This window comes from Tupaia chinensis, unplaced genomic scaffold (genome assembly GCF_000334495.1).
Source record: "Tupaia chinensis unplaced genomic scaffold, TupChi_1.0 Scaffold000369_1, whole genome shotgun sequence".
Taxonomy (NCBI): Eukaryota; Metazoa; Chordata; class Mammalia; order Scandentia; family Tupaiidae; genus Tupaia; species Tupaia belangeri.
In genome coordinates this window covers 1,749,451-1,766,426 of record NW_006159866.1, presented here as the reverse complement: position 1 = coordinate 1,766,426, position 16,976 = coordinate 1,749,451, and the positions used below count along the sequence as shown (strand labels likewise).

The window sequence follows — 16,976 nt, the reverse complement described above, 5'->3', positions numbered from 1 at the left end:
CAGACCCATTCGCTTAAACTCACACCAGGCGCGTGTACATGTGTGCCCCCAAGATCCCGAGAGGAGAATGGAGGAGAAGGGATTGTAGCATGGCCATCCCCCCCGGGGGGGGTGATTTCTTGCTTTCTGTCTCTTTGTCTCTCTCTGTCTTTCTGCCGAGCGCACGCACCCTATAGCAAAAACCCCTCCCCCTCCAAAGAAAAAGAATAACATTCTAGGGCAAGCTCCATAGCACAGTGTTTAAGGGATCCAGATTCTACATGACTGACCATAGTATGAATCCTAGCCCCAGTATCTTGAAAAAAAGAAAACACTAGGTACATGTGTATGTGTACCTCAAATCTTGATGGGATGGAGAAATGGAGGAGAAAGGATTACAGTGTAAGCATGCCCCATTGGGATTTATTCTCTCTCTCTCCCTCCCTGGCAAACACACACCATCTGGCAATTGAAAACAAAAACTCTGGGGCCAGTAGGTGGCATATTGGCTAAGGCCACTTTTTTTTTTTTTTAAAGAATTATTTTAAAAAAACAAACTATAACCTTTTGGGCTGATAGTAATGTTCTATATCTAGATTGTGAGTATGGTTACATGTGCATACAGTTTATCAAAACTCATCGAACTGTTCATTTAAATAAAGTTAATTTTTTTAACATGCTGCTTTAGCTATAACTTGTGTTTTAGCTCTGAAGTATTCACGAAATGTGCGGAGTGTCCTAAACAGAAGAGACAGTTCTGAAATCCCTTCTAGTTCTAACACTACATCCAAAGTAAACTGATATATACCACAATGAAATCCCAGTGAGGAAACCTTACCCTTGTTTATACATTATAATGGCTCTATGTCAGTGCAGAAGTCACCATTTAGGACTTACCACTTGTGACTCAGATTATTTTTTAATTTAATCAGATCTATGTTTGTTTATCTTCTGTTTCATTAGACCTGGCTTAATCATACAATGTTACCCTTTCCTATAAACATAAATTTTAAATGGTCTTAACAGCACTGAGTTTACCATATACTTCGGTTAGAACAACTCTAGATGACTTGGCTTATTCATTCTTGTTTGTTTTCAGCTTTATTCATTCTTCAAATAGCATCTGCATTCATCTGAAGAAACTAAAAGTAAGCTGATTACCGTAATAGTGTGGGGCTTAAAGTTCAGATCTCTAAACTCTTATTTAAAAGCAGGTAATATGAAGCATTATTTTCTTAACCTACTTGTTTGGTTCAAGGATGGACTTCCGTGCTAGATTTGCTCTAATGGTATATCATTCCTGTCTTTTCTTGGTAGAAAAAGGAGTGGCATCTTAATCAGACTTCATCTGTTAATAGTATTATTTTTACTTTCTGCTCTTACTTAATGCTCTTAGGGATTTTCATATCTGCCTGCCATCTCATGTTTCCATTAAGTGAGTTGTCAATATCCTAGAGGTTTATTCATAAAGTTCAAACTTGATGATCACTGATATTTATGTAACATTTGATTTATAGTCACCATGTTGGAAACAAATCTAAAGACAAGACCCCAAAAGAATTGTAAGTCACTTTACAAAGATGCATGAAACCAAATTTGTACTTAAGTGGGTGAAGGGAAAATAAGGAAGAGGAATGTCAGATCGCAGCCATAGCTGAAATTTTACATGCTGTAAAGGCCAGACTGCTTATTAAAGCTAGGCCTCGGATTTGGCTCTAAACTTTATAGCTTCCCAGATAAAATATGGGGCTATGGGGCAACCAAATAAATTTAAATTATTGATAAGCAACAAATAATTTTTAGTGTGTGTACCTCATGTTTTTATTTGTTGAATCTGGCGACTCTGGCACAGAGAGTAAAATGCAACCATTGTGATTACTAAGTTACCTGATTAAGTAACCTCAGCTAAAATTTAAAGGTTATCTATTTAGTTTCTTGAACCTTAGAAAGTCTCTCACTCAGATGAAGACTTGTGCCTTAAAACTTGAAGTTCTCATTAGTATTTCTACCAGTGTAACTGACTTTATGGCTCCTAACGGGTTTATTTTGAGATTTGCATTTTTCCTAATGAATATGAAAACATTCTTAATCAAATGTTCAAATTATTGTTATGGCCTATCTCATATCCTGCTAAATATTCTGACTTTTTGAAGATCATGAAGATAACCCTATACTAAGAGAATCTATGATCCACATTAGAAGAGCATAGTAGAAATTTGAGCTCTTAAACTGTATTTTCCTGTGCTAATAGACATCGCATGTAGTGTGATCTCCTGAACAGCAGGACAAACCCCACTGAGGGTGGCAGAGACTTTAGTCCCTCCTCTGTATTGTACCCTGTCCCTTTTACTCTGCATCCTGATGAACAGATTTACAAGATTTGGGGATCTGTGGCTCACCTATACAACAAGGGAATGTTACCATCTCACCCCCAATCTGACGGTTCCCTAGCCGTGGGTCGCAATAAACTGTTGGTGTGTTAGTAATTTCTAACTGGGCATATATATCTATCACAGTGGTTGGTCCTCAGAGGTTCTCACTGGTCTGAGTTTCTTCTCATTATATTCATTCTTGTTTGCAGAATTTCTGACACTCATTGTTTTTTTAAGCTGACTCCTTGGTGTTTTGCCCTAGTCACTGCCTTATAACAGCTAATCTTCCTCTGAAAGGTTTCCCTACTTTATATATGCCTCTTGTATTTCTGGAGTTATAACTGGAGTTGGTGTGGTCAGTTTAACTATTAGATTATCAAAAAAGTCATGGCATATTTTTCTATGTAAAAGTGTCTCATGACTTTCTTGATGAACCAGTAATTTTAAACAAAGTTTTAATTTGATATATTTAGGGGGAAAATGTCACTCCTTAAAAATTGACTGAATCACAAATGATTATTTTTACTAAATTTTAATTGTGTCCTCTGCTTAGCTTTTTTATTTATTTATTTGGGGGGGGGAGAGGTCTTTTTTTTTGCTCTAGAGCGCGTGCACTCGCCAGACAGACAGAGAAAGACAGAGAGACAGAAAGTGATAAATCACCCTCCAGGGGGGATGGCCACGCCGCAATCGTTTCTCTTCCGTTCTCCTCTCGGGATCTTGGGCACGCACACACGCGCCCGGCGTGAGTTTTAAGCCACCAGGTCCGGGACGTGAACCGCGGTCGACTATGTGGGAATCCAGGGACATAGCCATTACGCTAACTGCTGGTCCCTCTGTGCTTAGCTTTTTAAACTCTCTTTTGTACTTTCCTTTTACTCTGCTGTTGTTTTAAATTTCAGTTTCATTGTAGAATAGAGCTTTACCTCATAACCCTGAAGAAAAACACTGAGATAATAATAGATTAAATGTGATCAGAGGTTTTTATTTCTTTTTCTTTTATTCTTACCTAAATTTGAATAGGTGATGGAGAGTGAAGAATTTATGTTGCTTCCAGCCAATCAACTCATTGATATAATATCTAGTGATGAGCTAAACGTCCGCAGTGAAGAACAAGTGTTCAATGCAGTGATGGCCTGGGTCAAATACAGTATTCAAGAAAGACGTCCTCAGTTACCCCAGGTAATGATAGAAATACTGTTCTAAGAGAATGCTTTGTGTTAGATGAACTAATATAAATTTGTCTTGCAAAACATGAGACATCACTGTCTCTTGTATTATATACTGTAAGAAAGTCCATGTGTTTCAAAATAATCAAGGAAATAAATGTTTAGAATCACTTTGACCACTTAGCATTGTGAACCTTTTGCTTCTTTGTATCCCCTCTATTTTGAATCAGTTCTACATTTGAGCTGCAGTACAAGTCAAAGCCCAAATTGCAGGGTCAGCAAGTGGCATAATAGTTAAGACATTGCACTGCCACTTGGCCAACCTTGGTTTGAGTCCCAGAACTGGGTGTGTGTGCATGTGTACCCAAAATCCCAGGAGGAGAATGGAGAAGAGGGGATTGCAATGTGGCCAATCCCTTTGAGGGGTGAATTCTCCGTTTCCTTTATACTCTGTATCTCTCTGGTGAGCATACATGCCTCATGGCAAAAACTTTAAAAGAAATTTTTTAAAAGACCTGAATTTGTATAAAATGAACAAAGAAAACAAGGATGCCCCTTTTTCTATAAGCCTAGAAATCCTACCACAATTGGATGAGCTAAGGGATATGTTGTGGTATAAGTGTCACAGACTGAAATATTTAAGACCTGTACTTGTTTTGTTGTTGTTGTTGTTGTTGTTTTAGGGAGAGATTTTGCTATAGGGCACATGCACTCACCAAAGAGTCAGAGAGACAGAAAGTGAGAAATCACTCCCCGGGGGGTGGCCATAGTTGAATCCCTTCTCCATTCTCCCCTCAGGATTCTGGGCACACACACATGCACACACACTTCCAGCACAAGTTTGAAGCCTCCGGGTCCAGGACTCAAACCACAGTCAACTTCGTGGGAGTCCAGCAACGTAACCATCATACCATTTGCTGCTCCCCCATTCTTGTTTTTCTGATTATAGTCCTTAGCAACTTAACAGGATAGTGATCTAGATTGTTTATGAATTTGAATCCAGTTTTTGACAAGCTTATAACATTGCTGAAAGTTTAAATAACATCCTATAGTAATATTAATATGCTTTCTATTTTCTAATTATTCTATATTACTGAATTGATGGTTAGAATAAATTTAATTAAATTTTAATATTTATGCCTTCCCTCCTCCTACTTTATTTGTTGTGTTCAAGTAGACTCCAAAACAATTGACAGCACAGTAGGGGGTGCATGGGTCTGTGTTCACTTAAGTATACTGGGTGTGTGTGCATGTGTACCCAAAATCCCAGGAGGAGAATGGAGAAGAGGGGATTGCAATGTGGCCAATCCCTTTGAGGGGTGAATTCTCCGTTTCCTTTATACTCTGTATCTCTCTGGTGAGCATACATGCCTCATGGCAAAAACTTTAAAAGAAATTTTTTAAAAGACCTGAATTTGTATAAAATGAACAAAGAAAACAAGGATGCCCCTTTTTCTATAAGCCTAGAAATCCTACCACAATTGGATGAGCTAAGGGATATGTTGTGGTATAAGTGTCACAGACTGAAATATTTAAGACCTGTACTTGTTTTGTTGTTGTTGTTGTTGTTGTTTTAGGGAGAGATTTTGCTATAGGGCACATGCACTCACCAAAGAGTCAGAGAGACAGAAAGTGAGAAATCACTCCCCGGGGGGTGGCCATAGTTGAATCCCTTCTCCATTCTCCCCTCAGGATTCTGGGCACACACACATGCACACACACTTCCAGCACAAGTTTGAAGCCTCCGGGTCCAGGACTCAAACCACAGTCAACTTCGTGGGAGTCCAGCAACGTAACCATCATACCATTTGCTGCTCCCCCATTCTTGTTTTTCTGATTATAGTCCTTAGCAACTTAACAGGATAGTGATCTAGATTGTTTATGAATTTGAATCCAGTTTTTGACAAGCTTATAACATTGCTGAAAGTTTAAATAACATCCTATAGTAATATTAATATGCTTTCTATTTTCTAATTATTCTATATTACTGAATTGATGGTTAGAATAAATTTAATTAAATTTTAATATTTATGCCTTCCCTCCTCCTACTTTATTTGTTGTGTTCAAGTAGACTCCAAAACAATTGACAGCACAGTAGGGGGTGCATGGGTCTGTGTTCACTTAAGTATCTGGCAAATGGGAACTGTGTCTTTAATAGTATTTATTGTCTCATAGGTGCTGCAGCATGTTCGTTTGCCTTTGCTTAGTCCCAAGTTCCTGGTGGGCACAGTAGGCTCTGATCCCCTCATCAAAAGTGATGAAGAGTGCAGGTATGAGCAGCCCTGAATGGGAAGAGTCAACTAGAATTTCTTTTAGTAATTTCCTTATTTGTATTGCTTCCTAAATATTGAATTTCTTAGTGCTATAACCAGGACAGTATTTAACAGGTTTTTCTTCTGGGCTAGGGTCAAGAGGAGGAGAAGGAAGAAAAGATGGAACTTCCAGTTTTTCATTCCATTAGTTTTTTTATGTGGGTGCTTATTGGTGTAGAAGTGGCAATAAAGAGGTAGATTTCTAAGATTTTAATGCAAGCTTGAACAGCCAATTTTCTGCTAATATTCTTTTTCTTGAGATACATTGAGTAGTGCTGTTGACTCTGTGTCAGTGAGCACTTGTCCATTCCATCACATATATCTAGTTGGGAAATAGGACCAACCTTGCTCTCTAAGATTGTGGACAGATTTAAGATCTATCGCCATCGGGACCAGCAGTTGGCGTAATGGCTATGTCGCTGGACTCCCATGTAGTTGACAGCGGTTCACGTCCTGGACCAGGTGGCTTAAAACTCACGCCGGGCACGTATGCGTGCATGGCCAAGATCCCGAGAGGAGAATGGAGGAGAAGGGATTGTGGCGTGGTTATCCCCCCTGGGGGGTGATTTCTCGCTTTCTGTCTCTCTGTCTCTCTCTGTCTGTCTGGCAAGCGCATGTGCCCTATAGCAAAAATCCTCTCAAAAAAAAAAAAAAAAAGATCTATCGCCATTTAGTTTAGTTTAGTTTGGTTTTAGTTTTTTGCTATAGGGTGCATTGCTCTTCCAGAGATAGAGTGAGAGAGAGGGAAGGAAAGTGAAATAACACCTCCCAGGGGCATGGCCACACCATAATCTGTTCTCGAGTTTCCTCTCAGCCTTTAGGCACATACACCCAAATTTTCAAGCCACTGGGTCTGGGACTTGAACCATAGAATCAACCATTTGGGATCCAACATCTTTATTTTTTTAAATTTTTTTGGAGATATTTTCGCTATAGGGCACGTGCGCTCGCCAGACAGACAGAGGCATAGAGATAGAAAGCGAGAAATCACCCCCCAGGGGGGATGGTCACACCACAATCCCTTCTCCTCCATTCTCCTCTTGGGATCTTGGGCACGTACGCACACATGCCCGGCGTGAGTTTTAAGCCACCGGGTCTGGGACGCGAACCACGGTCGACAACGTGAGAGTCCAGCAACATAGCCATTATGCCAACTGCTGGTTCCCGGGATCCAACATCTTGATCTCCATGCCACCTGCTGACCCTGTCACCTTTCGACAGATTTCTGTGAGAGCTAAGTAAAGCAGTTTCAAAAGTTTGGTTTTTTCCCAAGAATTATTTTATTTTATTTATCACTTGTATGTTTTTTAAAATTTTGCCACAGGGCATGTGTGCTCACCAGAGAGAGAGAGAAAGCCTCCAGGGACAAGACTCAAACCACAGTCAGCCATATGGGAGTCCAGCACTTAAAATTCACACCACCTCCTGGCCCCCAAACATTCTTCTTTGACTAAAAATACTCTAAATGCTTTTAGAAAGGGGGGAAAGTCCATTTTTAAAAGACTGTCTCTATAATATATTCGGAATTTACTAAATTTTTCCAGTTTGACAGATTTTAAAATTTAGATTCAAACCTGAAGTCATCTGACATTTTTTACCATTTTTCCCAAGTAAAAGAACAAGTCGCTACTCAGAACTCCTTAAACTACACTGATCTCTGGGCATCCTTAGTGATCAAAGCAATTTGGATTATCCCTGGTTCTAGAACAGAAGTAGACCCGTACACCTACTTGCATTGATTTCTTCTATAATCTGAAGCCTATTTCTTTAAACGGGAGATAGTAGAGGAAGTTTCTGATGTTTGTTTTTTAAACTTAAAAAAAACAGACAAACGGCAACTAATTCCTCTATTTCCAGTAGAGAAAAAGAAAACCATGTGAATTATGCATGCTGAAATTTGAGGAAACAATACATGGTGCCACTTCCTCCATTAAACATGAATCAGATTGGACCAGTAAGTGGCATGGAGGTTCAGGGCACATAGCTGACTCTGTGGTTAGAGTTCTGGACCTAGTGGCTTGAAAATCATACTCGGTGTGAGTGTGTGTATGCCCAAAATTCTGAAAACAGAATAGAAGAGAAGGAATTGTAGTCCAATCCCCCTGAGGAAGGGATTTCTCACTTTCCCTTTCCCTCTCTCTAGTGCGCACACACCACACCCTGTGGCAAAGACCTAATAAAAGAAAAACAAAAGAATACCCTTTCTGGACTAGCCTGTGGCATGGTGGTTAAGGCAGCTGGATCCCACATGGCTGACTACACAGTTCGTTTCCAGCCAGTGGCTTAATAAACACACACGATATGTGTGTGAATGTGCACAAAATCCTGAGAGGAGAAGGGTTTATGGCATGGCCATCCCCTTGGGGGGTACTTTCTCACTTGCCCCGCTTCCAGAGAGCACACACATCCCATAGCAAAACTGGGCAGGGGGGCGGGGAGGAGAATACCCTGATTTTCTATCCTCACCATTTACTGTTAGTTGTGTGACCTTAGACACACAACTTAACCTCTTTGGGCTATAGTTTCTTCCTCTATTAGTGGGGATAATATTGGTCATCAGAAAAGTCATGACACATTTTTGCATAGAAAAGTGCATCGTGTCTTTTCCAGCAACCCAATAACAGTGTTTATTCTGTAGGGCTATTGTGAGAATTAAAATGAGGTAAAATCTATTTAACACTTAAAATGGGGACTGGCACATACCTGTAAGTGTTGTTACCATGAATGTCATATTGGCATGCTAGATATCACTCTATAGTATACTTTCTATGAACCCTTGAATGACTTTAAACCCCCTGTTAGAACAAAGTCTTTAAGGATGTGAAGGTGGAAAATCTTTTGATCATTGGCTTGCTTTTTTTGTTATTTTTTGATTTTGCATTTAGGATAAATTCAGAGGGGTGCATTAATGGGTCATAAACTGCAAGAGAAATGAAAATAGAGGGTAGTTTAGGAAACAGAATTGAGGGAGAATAGAGGAACTGAATTTCCACTAATCACACTGATGCACCTAAGGACTCAAGTGAAGTAAGTATAGACATAAATAGTTTACATTTAACAAGATAAGTACTAGGTTCTTCTCTTAGAACAACTTAATTTGACAGGAAAAAAATTTATTCATCTCAGTAGACTTAATGAAAGTAAGCCATTCATAGGATTCCAAACAGCAAATTAGTATTAAGGGAAAGTACAGTGTTTGTTTTTAGCAATTGAATTTTTGACCCAGTTTGATGAATTAACTTGGAAAATACTAGTTCCCTGGAGGATATCCTATTGTACTTTGCCAGTATTCTGCAAAATCTATTAAAATTCATTCGAAAGTAGTAACTATGCAGGCTGATAACTGAGCTGTAAGTTTTAGTTTCTATAAGTTATTACTAGCTCTAAGCATGTTGAACTTTAACCTGACTTTGCATTGAAATATGGTTAGGATGGAAGTGCCAATTGATTCACACCTCATAGTGTGAAAACATCATTGTTTTCATGTTTATGCCAATTTTACTATTGGTTGGCATTCATGATTGGGTTTAATTTATGCTTGCCTCCTTTTGCCAATTTATACATTCCTCAGCTATTTGGGGAATTAACTCACAATGTTATTTAGACGTTAGGAATAAAAGGCAGAATTTCTTTCTACAGAGACTTGGTAGATGAGGCTAAAAACTACCTCCTGTTGCCTCAAGAACGACCACTAATGCAAGGACCAAGAACAAGACCAAGGAAACCTATCCGATGTGGAGAAGTACTCTTTGCAGGTTTGGATCTTTTCTTCTTTTAAATATGTCATGACAGTTCCGATGACCCAGTCATTGTATTTATTATTATTTTATTTTATTTGACCAGAGAGTGAGAGAGAGGGAAAAAGTGAGAAAGCAAGCTGCCAGGTCCAGGACTCAAATTGTAGTCAGCCATGTGGGAGTCCAGTTTCTTAAACATCATCCCATCCGCTGGTCCCACAGATTTGGATCTTAATATACTATGACTAAACTGAGTATTTTCCCACGTGAGAGATTGTCATTTGAACTGTCATAAGAAACACATAATAAAGTTAGTATGTTGCTTAAGTCTTAACCTGTAATACAACAATGGGAATCTCAAAAAGAGCGATATTTTTTCCCTATTAGGCATACGTGCCTTGAGGTGAAAAAGAGAGAGAAAGTAAGAAATCACCTCCAATGGGACCAGCAGGTGGTATGGTGGTTAAGGGCACTAGATTCCCACATGGCCTACTGTGGTTCAAGCCCTGGACCTGGCAGCTTGCTTTCTCTTTCTCTCTCTGTCCCTCTCTGGTCAAATTTAACTAACTAAGTAAATAAATAAATAAATTTCAATAAAATAATTCTTTTTTAAAAAAACAAAAGGGGGGAGGGAAAAAGTGAGAAAGCAAGCTGCCAGGTCCAGGACTCAAATTGTAGTCAGCCATGTGGGAGTCCAGTTTCTTAAACATCATCCCATCCGCTGGTCCCACAGATTTGGATCTTAATATACTATGACTAAACTGAGTATTTTCCCACGTGAGAGATTGTCATTTGAACTGTCATAAGAAACACATAATAAAGTTAGTATGTTGCTTAAGTCTTAACCTGTAATACAACAATGGGAATCTCAAAAAGAGCGATATTTTTTCCCTATTAGGCATACGTGCCTTGAGGTGAAAAAGAGAGAGAAAGTAAGAAATCACCTCCAATGGGACCAGCAGGTGGTATGGTGGTTAAGGGCACTAGATTCCCACATGGCCTACTGTGGTTCAAGCCCTGGACCTGGCAGCTTGCTTTCTCTTTCTCTCTCTGTCCCTCTCTGGTCAAATTTAACTAACTAAGTAAATAAATAAATAAATTTCAATAAAATAATTCTTTTTTAAAAAAACAAAAGGGGGGAGTCAGCAGGTGGCACGGTATTTAAAGGCACTGGACTCCCACATGGCCGACCACAGTTTGAGTCCTGGACCTGGAGGCTTCCTTTCTCCCTTTCCCTCTCTGTCTCTCTCTCTGTCTCTCTCTCTCTCTGGTCAAATTAAAAAATAATAACAACAAATGAAACTAAGTAAATAAATAATGTTTTTTTTAAAAAGGAAAGAAAGACGTCACCCCTAGAGGGGATAGCCATGCTGTAATCCCCTCCTTGGGATTTTGGGCATGTATGCACATGAGCCCAGTGTGATTTTCAGACTGCCAGATCTGGAACTTAAACTGTGTAATTGGCTGTGTGGGATCTAGCCATCCACCTGCTGGCCCAGTGTGCTCTATTTTTAAATAGATCTAAAAATATGTGCAGTGGATGTTTGTTTGAAATGAGTCAAATACATTAATTTTTTAAGGTTTATTTTTTTTTTCTATACAGAATATGCACTTGCTAGAGAGACAGAGAGATAAAAAGTAAGAAATAACCCCCCAGGGGGATGGCCATGCCACGATCCCTTCTCCATTCTCCTCTAGGAATTTTGGGCATGTACACACACATGCCCAGCATGAGTTTTAAGCTTCCAGGTCTGGGAATCGAACCATGGTCACCCATGTGAGAGTCCCACACCTTAACCACTATACCACCTGCTGGCTCCTCCCATGCATTAATTTATATACTGATGTACAAGTTGCTTCATATTTACATGGAGCTGTCAAAGAGCATTATCTTTTAAAAAAAAAATGGGTTTAGGGGTTTTGTTTTAAAGGGTTATGTCATTCTTTCATAAGTGAGACAGAGAGACAGCACCCAATAAGGTCTTGATACTGCTTCCACTCCCAGATTGTGGGCAGTTGCATGTGCCTGGTATACTTGGGGAGGTCTCCAGACACGAACCTGGAATCTTCCCGTAAGGGTCAGCCTCTCAGAGCATTGTATTTTATTGCTGTGCTACAATCCAGCCCCAAAAAGCATTATCTTACATTAAACAGTTACACTCTCCCTTAGCTCTGCTGACCTAACTTGAGCCCAAGACAACTACTGTATTATTTTGCTCTTACTCTCTGCCCCTAAGTATTTGAGATCATTCCATTTCAGGTGCTTCAGTTCTGTTGGTATAAAGTCAGTTTGCGGGACCAGCAGATGGTGTAATGGTTGTGTCACTGGATTCCCACAGTTAACCACAATTCAAGTCCTGGACCCAGTGGCTTCAAACTCAGGCCAGGAGCATGTGCGTGCATGCCCAAGGTTCCTAGAGGAGAATGGAGGAGAGCGGATTGCTATGTGGCCATCCCCCCTGGGGAGGTGATTTCTCACTTTCTATCTCTATCCCTCTCTGGTGAGCACATGCACTCTATATAACAAAAATCTCTCTAAAAAATAATTAATTAAAAAAATAATAAAGTCAGCTCCCTTGTTCACCTGAATAACAGCTTTTACATTGTTTAATAAAGGTGCTTACCAATTCATTCTCTTCAGTTTTTGTTTGCTTGTTTTCAAATATTGCTCCGTTGAGCTAGCTGGTATCTGTTGAAGTCTTTGTAGTTAAACTCCCAAGTTTCAATAGTTCCGTGGGTACCCTCTGATTGTATTGTCCTGTTTTAATATGTGACATGTTCTATTCCTCTTCATCAGAGAATTTCCTGCAATCTTGGGCAGAGTACCCATTCCCAGAAGCAACCACTTGCCTTTTTCTCTCTAAATTTCCCTTGGCATTTGTGAATATATTTTCCTCTGTATTTTTAAAAAGGAAAGTTGATCGATTATGTTTTTAGTTTCTTCTTTTTAATACTTGTATCTAATTTTCTTCGTGTAGAAGATTGTAGCATTTCTTCTCAAAGAAAATTGATATCAAATTTTCTTTTTCATTCTAATTCTCATCATGACTTTTTCCTTCTCTTTGGGAATATTCCTTCACTCCTGTTTTGTTTTGTTTTTTTTTTTTTTGAGAGATTTTCACTGTAGGGCGCGTGCGCTCGCCAGACAGACAGAGAGAGACATAGAGACAGAAAGCGAGAAATCACCCCCCAGGGGGGATGGTCACGCCGCAATCCCTTCTCCTCCATTCTCCTCTCGGGATCTTGGGCACGCACGCACATGCGCCCGGCGTGAGTTTTAAGCCACCAGGTCCGGGACACGAACCGCGGTCGACTACGTGGGAGTCCAGCGACATAGCCATTATGCTAACTGCTGGTTCCCCCTTCACTCCTGTTTTAGATTTCAAACTTAACTTCTTTTTTCAAGAATTATTTATTTACTTTTTAATTTATTAATTCACTTATTTTAATTTGATCAGAGAGAGACAGAGAGAGAGGGAAAGTGAGAAAGCAAGCCACCAGGTCTTGGACTTGAACCATGGTTGACCATGTGGGAGTATCCATCATTTCAAACACCAGACCACCTGCTGGCCCATGTTTTTTTTTTTTTTTTAAGAGAGATTTTTGCTATAGGGTGTGTGCACTCCTCGAGAGACAGAGAGAAAGACGAAGAGACAGAAAGTGAAAAATCACACCCCAGGGGAAATGGCCATGCCCCAACCCCCTCTCCTCTCGGGATTTTGGGCACGTACACACATGTGCGTAGTGTGAGTTTTAAGCTGCCGGGTCTGAGACTCGAACCTCAGTCAACTACGTAGAAGTCTAGTGATGTAACCATTATGCCATCTGCTGGTTTCTCAAACTTAATTATTAATCTGTCATGTAGTGAATCTTCCATACTCTGTGTTCTGATGTCTCATTTATTGTTTTTAATAAATTTATCATTTCTATTATCATTTCTTTCTGATTTTTCAATCCTCTCTATGCATGCACATGCACATGTTGGCCATGTGGGAGTCCAGTGCCCTTAACCACCACACCACCTGCTGGGCCCCCATCTCCAAATTTTCAAAGTTTGTTGTGTATTTTTGAAAACTGAAATGTTTTGGGGCAAACAGGTGACATGGTGGTTAAAGTGCTGGACTCCCACATGGCAGACCACAGTTCAAGTCCCAGACCTGGCAACTTGACATTCATTCTGGACACATGTGTATGCATGCTTTGAATCCCAGGAAGAGAACAGAGGAGAAAGGATTGTGGCATGGTCAGTGCCCCAGGAGAGTAGTTTCTCACTTTCTCTCTCACTGTCTCTTTCTGGCGAGCACTTGTGCTCTATGACAAAAATCTAAAAGGAAAAAATTAATTGGACTGCTTCAAGGTCAAATTATTTGACACCTGTGGCTTCCTGATGTAATATTGGTTTCATACCTCCATTGGTACGATGGAGGTATTCGTACCAATGGAGGTATGTCCATTATTATAAAGATCTATTAAAGATCTATTGAAGTAGGGATGACTACTGTTTGATCAGCCTCAGAATATTTCAGAAATTATTAAGAACTAGATTAAGGAAAAGGAGAGGATAATAAGAACTCAAGGGGGAAATGTGACAGAGAGAGCCTCCTTCAGTCAAAAGCTAGCAGCTGAGCCAAATAGGTACACAGAAAGTGTGTTTCATTTCCAAAGTTCTTTCTAGATGTTGGGAGTATCAATCCAGTGAAGTGAGACAAGGTACACCTTTGGGATTGGTGAGACACAATGATGTATAGCTCCTAAGTTATTCGACATCTACCATCTATATACTGCTTATCCTGTCAGACTCCTCCAACAAGATATGATTATAGAGGCCAGCAGATGGTGTAGTGGTTTTGTCGCTGGACTGCCACATGGCTGACCACGGTTTGAGTTCCAGACCCAGTGGCTTCAAAATCATGCCAGGTACATGTGCATCCATGACCATCCCCACTGGGGGCTAATTTCTCACTTTCCCTCTCATTGTCTCTATCTATTTGTCTCTCTCTGGCGAGTACATGTACCCTAAGGAAAAAACTTCCTTAATAAAAGATACAATTGGGACCAGCAGTTGGCATAATGGCTATGTTGCTGAACTCCCATGTAGTTGACCATGGTTCAAATCCTGGACCCAGTGGCTTAAACTCATGCCGGGCACATGTGTGTGTGCACGTGCCCAGGATCCAGAGGAGAGTGGAGGAGAAGGAATTGTGGCATGGCCATCCCCTCTGGGGGTGATTTCTTGTTTTCTGTCTCTCTGTCTCTATCTTTCTGGTGAGTGCACACACCCATAGCAAAAACCTCTCAAAAAAAAAAAAATTGCCAGGTAATATGTTTTCAACGTATGGTCCTTTGCACTAAAATCTATCTATAAACTTTTTTTTATAAAGATCATGCAGAAATTTTGTAACTCGGTTTGAAACTATTATTCTGAATATTATTCAATGTGTTAGTCTGCTCAGTCTGCCATAACAAAATACATAGACCGAGTGGTTTAAATAACAGAAATTTGTTTTTTCACATTTCTGGAGACTGGAAGAGGTTCTATCTTATTTGTTTTTTGGCAAGGTCTTTCTTTCTAGCTTTCAGATGGCCACCTTCTCCTCTTTCACTGGTATGTACACATGGGAAAAGACAAAGAGAGAGTGTATGCCTAAGTACATGAGAGCTACAGAACATGCTCTCTGGTGTCTCTTCTTAGAACAATAATCTAATTGATTCAGGGCTCCACCTTTATGACCTCGAGGCACCCCTCTCGAGATACAGCCAAACGAGGCATTAGGAATTAAAAATAGGAATTTTGGGGGTAGCACATTCAGTCCATGGCACTCATTTATGAAAATTGAATGTCTTTAAAATATTTTCTGATCTTAAATGTCATATTGGATAGTTTAGTACAGTATACATTATAGTTCAAACAGAAAGCAAAATACCCTATCAGCAATATGAATTCTGATAAAATTTAAGCAATCTGATTTATGACGGGTAAATCAGATAGATAAATAAATCTAATTTATGATGAAGTTTGGGTAAGAAAGAATGGTGAAATCACTGATGCTTTACAGAATGTTTTTGGGGGAAATGTTCAGAGAAATCATTAGCCCTCTGGGACCAGCAATTAGCGTAATGGCTATGTTGCTGAACCCCCATGGAGTTGACTGCGGTTCGAGCCCTCTACCCAGTGGCTTAAACTCACACCAGGGGCGTGTGTGTGCATGCCCAAGATCCCAAGAGGAGAATGGAGGAGAAGAGATTGTGGCGTGGCCATCCCCCTGGGTGGTGTCTCTCTGTCTTTCTGGCGAGCCCACATGCCCTATAGCAAAAACCTCTCCAAAAAAAAATTTTTATAAAAAAGAAACCATTAGCCCTATGCAGCTACAGACCATCCACATCAACTTATGAGGAAAAAGTTAATCTTGTTCATACCCTAATTGACAAGGATCAATGACGAACAGCAGAAACAATAGTTAACACCATAGATACCTTGTATGGTTCAGCTTACACAATTCTGACTGAAAAACTTAAGCCAAGCAAAACTTTTGCTCAATGAATGCCAAATTGTTGCATCTAGAGTAGCTGCAGACAAGAGGAGAGCTTCCAATAGAATTTTATACAAGTGAGATCAAGATCCTGAAGCATTTCTTTGAAGAATCATAAAGGGAGAGAATTGATACGGCTTTACTAGTGTAAAGACAAAGCACAATCAAAGCAATGGCTACCACAGGGGAAGTAGTCTACTCAGAGTAAAAGTGGACTGATTAAAGCAATCATGGCAGCAGTTCTTTGGTTTCCTCAAGGCATTTTGCTTATTGACTTTCTAGAGGACCAAAGTATGATATGAGTGTTTTGGAAAAGTTAGGGGAAGCTTTAGGAGAAAAACACCCAGGAAAGCTCCATCAGAGTCCTCTATTACAACAATGCTCCTGCTCTTTTCTCTCACCAACTGGACAATTTTGCAAGAGTTTTGATTGGGGAATCTTTAGATATCCACTTTCCAGTCCCGATTTGGGTCCTTCTGCCTTCTCTTTGTTTCAAATCTTAAAAAATCTTTACAGGGCACCCATTTTTCTTCAGTTAACAATGTAAAAAAAGATTGCATTTACATTGTTAAATTCCCAAGACCCTCAGTTCTTTAGGGATAGACTAAACGGCAGGAATCATTGCTTTATAAAGTGTTTTAACCTGATAGAGCTCATAATGAGAAATAAAGTATGTACTTGTTTTTTAATTGCTAGAGAGTGTATGCACTCACCAGAGAGAGCCAAAGAGAGGGAGAAAGCACCACACAATGGGACATGGTCAAACTGCAATACCCTTTCCTACATTTCTCTATCCTGTCAGGATTTTTTTAAATAAATAATTATTCTTTTAATTTAATTTAATTTATTATTATCATTACTAGTAATAGTAGTAGTG

General features: G+C 39.7%; 1 protein-coding gene across 1 annotated transcript in view; it reads left to right on the top strand.

Annotated features, from left to right (window-relative positions):
- Positions 1-16,976, top strand: part of KLHL20 (kelch like family member 20) — a 72,903-nt gene that overhangs the window by 26,142 nt on the left and 29,785 nt on the right. The window contains exons 4-6 of the mRNA XM_006153344.3: positions 3,375-3,533; positions 5,696-5,790; positions 9,472-9,587. Of these exons, the coding sequence (XP_006153406.1) occupies positions 3,375-3,533; positions 5,696-5,790; positions 9,472-9,587 (370 nt within the window). The remainder of the gene's footprint in view (positions 1-3,374; positions 3,534-5,695; positions 5,791-9,471; positions 9,588-16,976) is intronic.